This window comes from Eptesicus fuscus, chromosome 16 (genome assembly GCF_027574615.1).
Source record: "Eptesicus fuscus isolate TK198812 chromosome 16, DD_ASM_mEF_20220401, whole genome shotgun sequence".
Taxonomy (NCBI): domain Eukaryota; kingdom Metazoa; phylum Chordata; class Mammalia; order Chiroptera; family Vespertilionidae; genus Eptesicus; species Eptesicus fuscus.
In genome coordinates, this window is record NC_072488.1 from 54,451,906 (window position 1) to 54,461,392 (window position 9,487).

A 9,487-nucleotide genomic window follows, 5' to 3' on the forward strand; every position below is an offset into this window, starting at 1 on the left:
GGAGTCCCCCAAACAGCCGGAGAGCGAAAGCAGGGTCACATGTGGCATTCAGCGGTCATACCTTTCCAGCTTCCTTTCATCTGAAACAGCTACTTTATCTTTCATGACATGGGCATTTTTTGAAAAGTACAGGCCAATTGTTTTGTGGAATGTCCCTACTTTGAGGTTTGTCTGTTTCATCATGATTAGATTCGAGTTGCCCATTTGGGGCAGAAATATCCCAGGAGTGATTCTGTGACCTTCTTGATGCGTTTTTCCCAGGACACATGATGTTGATCTGGTGTTAAATTGGACCGGTTGGTTCAAGTGGGGTAAGGCAGGTTTCTGTTCTGTCAAGTTACAAAGTCCCTTTGTAATTAATAAGTAACTTGATGGGAGACACTTAAGAGACTACGCAAATATCCTGCTCCTCACCAAACCTACTTGTTTTACCACCCACTGGTGGATTCTTGCCTGGATAAGGATAAAATTCTGTGTGAGGTCAAACAAGGTCAAACTTCACGGGGAATACAGGAATGGTCCCAGTGGTAGCTGATGAGCATGCGGCACTCCTCTATCGACTTAATTCAAATAACTCCAGGTTGTGCCCACTTTTAGCTAATAAGAAAAAAAACCCACCATCTCTGGATTTGCTTGCGAGCAGCCACGGATATGCCAGTTTCTCTCACGGTGAGCCATGCCTGCTGGGAACTCAGCCCTTCCGTTCACAAAGTGCCCAGTGGCTGCAAAAAGGGCCACGTGAGAGCTAACCATCCTCGCACTGAAGCCCGGGTCTCCAGGGGCAACGCTGAGGGCGCAGCTCCGTGATTGCTGGCCCCCTGCGGCAGGGCACGGGGAGCTATATTTAAAAACAAGACCGCCAACGCTCCACCACCCTATACTGAGGCACAACCAAGTTTGGGAACTCTGATGTCGCTTATTCGAGAACCGTCTGTTATCACAAAGTTAGAAGCCAGAAATTAGGCAGAAGCAGAGAGAACACTTTGAAATCACATACTGGTTGTTACACTACAGCCCAGTGACGTCCAGTTAGCATGCCAGTCCATAGTCTAGGGTCTTTTCTCTTTGCACATGCATACTTTACCAGGACGGAGATCACGCTGCCCTACCAGCCTTCTGCAGGCGGGACTGCACTGGACAATTAAGGAAAAGGATCTGAGTGTCTCAATTCTCCCAAGGATGGTCTGAATTTAAATTCATTCCAGAGGCAAAGGAGAGAAGTTATTCGTAACATGCAATGGCTGCCTTAGAGTATCAGGGCTAAATTCTCCTGTAGAGCCCAACTCTACAAGGGCTGGTCGGTACTGTTGTGTAATTTGATGTTTACCTAGTAATCCATTAAATAAGCATTTAACAAGCACTTTCCACACACAGGCCCTGGGAGTATAAAGATAAACAAGACATGGCTCCTTTCCTCTATAAATGAAGAACCCAGGCAGGGAGAGTGAAAAGCACCTAAATACCCCGAATATTGACTAACGCCACGCTAGAGGCGCGGCAGTGCACCTGGGATGCCCTGGGCAAGGACCCGCTAGCTCCATCTCAGGAAACCAGGGAGGCTTTGCTGGGATGATGTGTAAAAGGGTCCGTGAGGGACAGAAATAGAAGAGGCATTCCTGATGGTAGGAAGGGCATGCCCAATGCCCAGAGAGGCGTGCGCAGGCCAGATCACAGGGAGATGCGACTAAGAAGGAACCAGGCCTCCAAACTGGCCCCAAAGGAGGCCCGGGGCGGCCGCAAGTGGTGAGCTCACCCTAGGACAAAGGTGACCAAGGGAGAGGGTGGGCAAGGGGCTGCTGAGATCACTGCAGCCAGAGGGGAGGCGGGAGCTGACCAGAGCAGGGACGGCAAGAAGGGGTACAAGAGACGTGCAGGAAGAAGATGCCGCAGGACTTGGTGACTGAGCTGGCAGGGGCTGTTCTTATAGCACTCAGTCAGCCGAGATCAGCTGCTTAATAACCAGTCCAGGCCACTAATGGGGGGAAAAAAGAACATGCTAGAGGGCTCCACATACTGCCACCATTCTGAGATGATTTAACCGCAGAGGAGGGGCCAGAGGAAAGAAGACATGACATTGAGGTAAACTGAGGAAACTGCTCATTGAACTGCCCCTCCTCTTGGGTCCTCCGAGCTCTAACTAAAGGCCTTAGATTACAGCTCTGGCGGTGGCCCCGTAACAGCAAACGGCACACGCAGAGCATGCCACCCCCATGGCAGCCACGAAGAGAGCAAAGTCTAGAAGCTACCTCTTTACCGAACGATTTCACTCTTCATGGATGGGAAATACAAGCAGTCGGGCTGAATAAATAATTCTTCGTGAGAGAAAGTGAAGGTTAGGATTAAGAATTAACAAAAGCCACTCGGGACTCAATACAAGCAGCCTCCACCGTAGGGCCTTCCCCAAACCTGAGTACAACGGGAAACGCAGGGAACGAGATCATGGGACAGAATGTATGCAAATTCTACAACAACCAAGTGTGGGACCAGGAAGTGACGTCACCACACAGGACCCCAGTAACACTCGGCAGGGAGTACCTGGCTAGGTGGATGGCTAAGGGAAGCGGGAGGATTGGACAGGCAGTTTATGCAACAATCTGGTATTGACTAATCCTATTTTCCTATAGGAACGGAAGGACCAGACTGGTTATATCAAACCCCAAATCAGCAAGTGGAAATGACCCAGCAAAGGGACGGTCACTGGGAACAAGCTGGAGTTTGACAGGCCCTGGCAGTTGGGAGCCTGAGGGAGAGGGAACAGTCAGTATAGGAGACAAAGGGAAGTACTGTGAGGGCCACTTCGAGCTCAGAACAGGTGGAACATGTGTGAATGTCTAAAACCAACAACATGTATTTAGGTCTGTAGAAGGTACAGCGAAAGCATCCAATTTCCTTTTATACCCCAAATACACAGCCCTTTTTCACTCTTTGCTCCAAACATTTGGAAAAGCAGCATTTGGGCAGGCTCCCAAACAGACATACCTTCATGCACAAACCCGGTTTTTAATCATGTGTGGAGCACGCACCTGGGGGTATAGAAATAAGCAACACGGACGGCGTCTTTTTCAAAAAGCTCTCACAGTCTCATTTTTAAAAACTGGACAAGTAGATTTATGACCAATGTCATTATTTTCATAGTATTTCTTCTTTTTTTTTTAAATATTTTATTGATTTTTTTACAGAGAGGAAGGGAGAGGGATAGAGAGCCAGAAACATCAATGAGAGAGAAACATCGACTAGCCGCCTCCTGCACACCCCTCACCGGGGATGTGCCCGCAACCAACGTACATGCCCTTGACCGGAATCGAACCTGGGACCCCTCAGTCCGCAGACCGAAGCTCTATCCACTGAGCCAAACCGATTTCAGCCATAGTATTTCTTCTTAACTTGCTCTACACCGGACATGAAGGCAGTGTCAGGAGATGTTTTAGATTTGGGGTGCGTGTGTATGTATGTGTCTCGGAGGGGGCTTAGAAAAGGCTCCGCCCAGGAAGGAATGAGTAGGACTTGAAGGGGGTGGGCAGGAGAGGCAGGTGCTGCCCGAGCCAGGACAGCAGGCACAGAGGATAAAAGTTCCCAACAGAGTGTCTGCAGGTCCAGCCCAGGAGGACACAATGGACCGAGAGAGGCTAGAAAAGGAAGCAGTGCAACAGCGGGAGGGGATTTTATCCCAAAAGGAGCAACTCGGGGAAGGGAGAATTGAAAATGGAACTGGATTTTGGAGAGACTTCTCTTGAGGCTGGACCGGTGACGGAGAAGTCCTCTTGTGCCTGGACCAGGAACAGAGCCATCTCACCAACCTCAGCTACCCCCTCCCAAGAATCTCCACAGGAGCCTTCCTGAAGGGCAGGGAGGAATGCACTAGATGCTAAGAAGAGGGGATACATTTACCTCATCTACCCCCAGCAGGCCAGACTGCCCCAGTCTGAATCCCAGCTCTCTCCTCCAGAGTTTCTTAAGCTTTCTGAACCTTGGTATCCTCGTTTGTAAAATTGGGGGTGACAATGGTACCAAACTCACATGGCCTTTGTGAAAATTAAATGGGCTGACACATATAACATGTCTAGAACAGGTGAGGATGAAGTGAGTCGGTATTTACCCCTTTTCCTGCTCCACCTGTTTTGCAGCATGTGCGTTTGTTTGCGGGGGAGGGGTTGTTTAGCATCAAGATTGTCACAAAGAGCCCACTCTCTCTGCCAACCACAGAAACACTGCTAGATTGCCATGACTCTAGAGTCACTTGGCAGAAATGAATCCCATCGTTGTCAGCTCTCACTCTTCCCTTTATCAGGACAAATCAGCTCGATGTTTACTGGCTAAGGTTTAGAGCTGTGCTGCCCACTAACCACATGTGGTCGCTGAGTACTTCCAATACGGCCAGGCCGAACTGAAATGTGCTCTGCATAAGTGCAAGATACACACCAGTCAGGCTTTGAAGACGCAGTTGAACAGAAAATTGTAAAATAGCTCATTCAACAATTTTTATAACTTGATTTGGCAATATACTGGACATATTGGGTTAACTAAAATATATTATTATTAAAATCAATTTCACCTGTTTTTTTTAAAAATTGCTTCCTTCTCATCCATTGGATTTATTTTAGTTGCTATGTTCCTAACTTCTTAAGTGATTAGCTTGTTAATGCCTTTTTTCTTGCTAATATGAACAATTAAGACTGCACTCTAAATACTGACTCAGTTGCATCCCACAGTTGTTGTTTTTTTTTTGTTTGGTTGGTTGGTTGATTTTTCTTATTAATCCTCACCTGAGAACATTCTTCCATTGATTTTTAGAGAGTGGGAGGGAGGGGAAGAGAAACATCAATGTGAGAGAGACACACAGATTGGCTGCCTCCTGCCCTTGCCCTGTCCGGATCTAGCCTGTAACTGAGGTACACGCCTCTGACTAGAATCGAACCCACGACCCTTCAGTCTGAGGGCTCTATCCACTGAGCCAAACCAGTCAGGGCTCCCACAGTTTTTTTAAGTGTCCAATTCATCCAAAAGTTTTAACATCTACTTTCATTATTACTTCTCTATCTTTCAAATGTCAATACTTTCAAATTTTTTAAAAGTTTAAAAATTATCTCTTAAAAAAATTATCTCTTAAAATTGTCATATCATTTAGTTGCATTGTGTTCAGAGAGAACTTTGTATAATACTGATTATTTTAAATACGTTAGAACTTATTTTATGACCTGGTGTGTATACTCAATATTTGTGAAAGTATAATCTTCGCTTGCAATCTCTCTCCCTCTCCCTTCCTCTCTGAAATAAATTTAAAAATATATTTTAAAAAACTGATGTTTTTATCTTCCTGAAAAATTCAAACTTTAATTTACTTATTTCTTTTAAAAATTTTATGTGTAGCTACTTGAAATTTTTAAATGATGTGTGTGGCCTGGGTTATATTTCCATTGGACAGCGCTGGTCTAGGGAAGGATCAGCAAGAAGCCTGCACTAGCCACCAAGTCCCGGATGACTAAGGATTTTATTACTGAAAATGATAAGCCAAGGGGAGTGTATTGGCGGCCTTGATAAAGTACCACACTCTGTCCTCCTCCCCTGCTGCTGCCCTCTAAATAGGAAATGAGAACAAGATGTGAAAAGCAGAACGGAGGTGAAGAACAGACAGAAGAGGGTCAAAAAGCAGGAACAACACAAGCAGATGCTGAGGAGAGAGGGAGGCCAGGGAAGAAGGAACGCTATATGTGTAAGAGAAAAACTGCTCCAGCTCTAAATGTAACACATATAAGCCTTAATTATGAAAATGACACATAGTCTTAAAAAAAGCCTTAACATTCAAAAGGCAGAACTCCTATTTCACCAAAGTAGACTTTTAAAATTGTTTTCATCAATTTTCCTTCTTTGAATGAATTGAATCATATCATACAATACTTAACTACTATGATTCCAGATATTAAAAACTTAAAGGGAAAGGGGGAAATTCATGGGTATAGAAGTTGATGAACCACTGAATCACTTAATCCTGGCTATTTTTCCATGGCGTGTAAGAAGAGAACAAAAATGTCTTGTATGGCCCCAAAAGACAAAACAAGAAATGGGCTTTTTCTTTAGGGCAGAGATTTTCAACCTTTTTCATCTCATGGCACACACAAATTACTAAAATTCTGTGGCACAAACAAAAATAGACTTTTTGTCAATCTGATCCAAAAACATAATTTTCATTCACACCAGATGGCTATTATTGTGTTGGCTGTTGCACTTTTTTATTTGTCAATCTAAGGGAAAAGAGGTCAGTGCCTCTGACTAGTCAGGAATTGCGTGTTTTAAAAAGTAGAAATTCAGAGGAGCAGGGAAGGCAGGTCAGAGAAGTAGAAACAAAGTATAGAAAGTTCAATGTTATAAAAACTAAAGGAAAAGAGGTTCCCAGCAGCCTTTGCAGTAAGAGGCAAGGGAGCTGAGGCAGAGAAAAGCAGTTTGGCCAGGAAATTCTTCCCTGGAAGACAGGGACTCTTGGAGCTAAAGGGTTCCCACAGCTCAGCCTGTGGGAGACTGGGGCCTAGAAGTGACTGCACTTGCCGAGAACATACAGGGTTCGGCCAGGTAGGAACTGATGTGATTCCCAATCCAAATCCTCCTCGGGCATCTTGGTGGTAAGTGATGTAGCGCTCATCATCTACGAGTGAGGAACTACCAATGTATTTACTAAAAATTTGGAATAAATAGCTTTATCTGTAGCTCTCAAAGCTGAGTAAGCATGCACCCACCCACCCATCCATACGGGAGCCCCATAAAGATATGAAGACTGAAAGGGCAGCCAGGTAATTCACATCCTCTTTCATTGTCCATTCACTTCCCAAGAGCCAACCTGCTTGGATAAACGTCCCTTATTGCTGACAAATAGCCCAGCAAGGAAAGCAGGGACGAACTGGAGGAGGCAAACCAAAGAACAAAGGGTTTTTTCTTACTCTGCCTTGAAAATACCTTTAAAATTCAATACCAACCTGTTTTGATAACAAGGGACAATTTGGTAGTTTGTGGCAAAATTACAGGCATTTTCAAAATAAAGTCATAAATGTAAGTTTTTTAGAATGTATGCCTGTCCGCCTCTCTCTCTCTCTTTCTCTCTTCCAGAAACCCCGGCATGCCTTCTTATCTCACCCACTTCTTTTTTTGCCTAGGGGAAGAAACGGCTACCCATTATGAGCATGTCTCACTTCATCTCCCAGGAGCAGCAGCGCTCACAGAATGAACAGACATGTAAAAAGACCCACGACATTTGGCTACAGGGCTCTCCCAGCTCACAGCAGCCTCTCTGCCCAAGCAAGCACTGGTGGGGATTTCGGTGATCCCCAGCTCTACCAGGAGGGACGTAAAAAAACCTTCTTCAAAACTGTCAACTTGCAGGATTATGCAAGTGAAACCACAACCATGGTTGAGTCAGTGCCCTTCGCTCAACAGACAAGGATTCCTCTTCCACAGTTTCAGGACATGCATCCTTCTGAGGAAGAGGAACAGCAGTCACAAGCTCCGAGTAGATGAGTCTCCTTCCTCTTTATAACCCCAACACCCAGCACCGTGCTTGGCACCAAGAGCAGGCAACCCACAGGTGCCAGATAAAGCGCAGCATGTAAAACCGTGTTCTCTTTTTAAACAAAAGAGCAGAGGTCACATAGCACATGAATGAAGACGCGAGGACATAAAATTAGTCTTTCAAATCGGCTGGCGATTCCGCAGCACCTTCTTCACTCCTAAACACCTTTTGCGGCCAGAACCATGGAACCACGGGCCTGGAAGTGACCTCGACCCTGAGCAGGTCAAGCCTCCCAGTACAGACCGGGAGACGGAGCCCCACAGGGACACAGATGTCGGCCAAGGTCACCCAGCTGGTGTGGGCTGGAGGTAGAACCCCGCCTCTCCCTATTCGCCCAGCTCCTCAGAGATGCTCTGCGAAAACCTGGGGTTACTTACACCCTTAAAGGCGCATAATACATGCACACCCAGGTCAAGTCACTGCTTACAATTCAGAAGGAGCCAAAGATCACCAAAACATGTCTCTTCCGCAGGGCTGGACGCAGAGTGGGGGCAGGAAAGGTCACTGGCGAATTTCTACCCGCAGACATCACACATGACGCCCTCCCGCTGGGTGCCGAGGGTCGTTTCTCCGGAGCTACTAGTTACCTTGTAAAAAGGGTCCCCCAACCCCGTTCCCGGGGAAACGAGTTAACTCGGCTCCGCTGGCTGGGAAGCTTCCAGCAATGAATTAAACGCCGAGCCGCTGCAGAAAGCTGGGGGAAAGGGCCACTGCGGCTGGACTCCACACCCCCGCCGTTCACCCCTGCGCCTCCACACCAGCGCCCCACGGCCCGAGCCCACGTCTCCGGAAGGCGCGTCTGGGGGAGCCGAGCCCCGGGCGCTGTCCGCGGGGGCGGGGGCGGGGGCGGAGCCGCCAGACACGGCCAGGCGGGGGCAAAGCTGTATCGCCACCGCCGCCCCCAGCCCGTGGGCCCCGCTGCGCCCAGGAGAGGGCTGCGCCACGTACCTCGGCCGGCAGGTGCCGCCGCCGCCGCCGCCGCCGCCTCGGTTCGCGCCTGCAGTGGACGCCGCTTCACGCCGCGGGCCGCCTCCGTGCGCATACTAGGGAGCGGGCGCCGGCCCGCAGCCAGCCCCCGGCCCCGCGCGCCCGCCCGCCCCCGGCGCCGCGCTCGCGCCCATTCAGTCCTGGACCGAGTGCTCGCCCGCGCGGATGCGGAGGAGGGGCGTGGGGGCGGGATGCGCGTCACGGGGGGCGCGGGAGCCAATCGGAAGGCGCGAAGGCTACCGCGGCGGCCCCGCCCCCGGAACGCACGGCCCCTCCTCCCGGCGAGGTTTGGGGGAGCTGGGCACCCCTGCTTGGACTCACCCAGGGCGGTGGGTGGGCAGGCTGTCCTGCTGTCTGGAGCTCTGCGCTGCGGCTGGAGGGTGGAAGGAACCAAAGATGTAGTCCGTCTGCTTTAGGCTCTCACTGCGCCGAGGACTCGGAGGTGCGGGGCCAGTGAATGGAGGGGCTTTACATAGTCGCCTGCGTGGCTCACCAGCAACCGCACCCCAGGCAGACACTGGTCCCGAGCCTCCGCGGCCCTCCTGACCAGCACGGGCTGCACGGGCACGTCTGGGAACTTTTGGAACAGCCTTCCAGGTATAGGATAATAGAGAGAGAGGCGTTGCTGATTATCCGCCAGCTTTACAGATGGGTGATTGAGGTCCAGAGAGCAAGAAGTGGGTCACCCTAAATCATTTAGAGCAGCTGCCTGGGTCAGTATCAGAACCTGTATCGGAGCGCCCACTTCCATACCTCCGCAGTCCCCTTTGACTCTAGACTTTAAAACAACATAAATATTAGTGAATCCTAAAGTTCAGAAATTTCAAAGAGTTTAAAACGTTGATATGTTATTTCTGTAACTGTGTATTATGCGCCTGCGACGTATTTGTGCCCCATGACTTGACTCTTCAGGAAAGTTGGTCTTGCTTTCAGAATTTCCTTTCA

General features: G+C 48.8%; 1 protein-coding gene across 3 annotated transcripts in view; it reads right to left on the bottom strand.

Moving 5' to 3' along the window:
• The window catches only part of ST3GAL5 (ST3 beta-galactoside alpha-2,3-sialyltransferase 5), a 44,374-nt gene extending 35,303 nt beyond the window's left edge, over window positions 1-9,071 (bottom strand). Inside the window, exon 1 of one of the 3 annotated variants that reach the window (XM_054728112.1) lies at window positions 8,864-9,071. Coding sequence is in view for 1 of the 3 variants with exons in the window: in XM_054728113.1 (XP_054584088.1) it covers window positions 8,504-8,597 (94 nt within the window). In the remaining 2 variants the exon portion in view is untranslated. Of the gene's footprint in view, window positions 1-8,503; window positions 8,694-8,863 lie in introns of those variants that run through there. The other 2 variants (XM_054728113.1, XM_054728111.1) reach the window with 2 other exon arrangements.
• Between the last annotated feature and the right edge of the window lie 416 nt (window positions 9,072-9,487).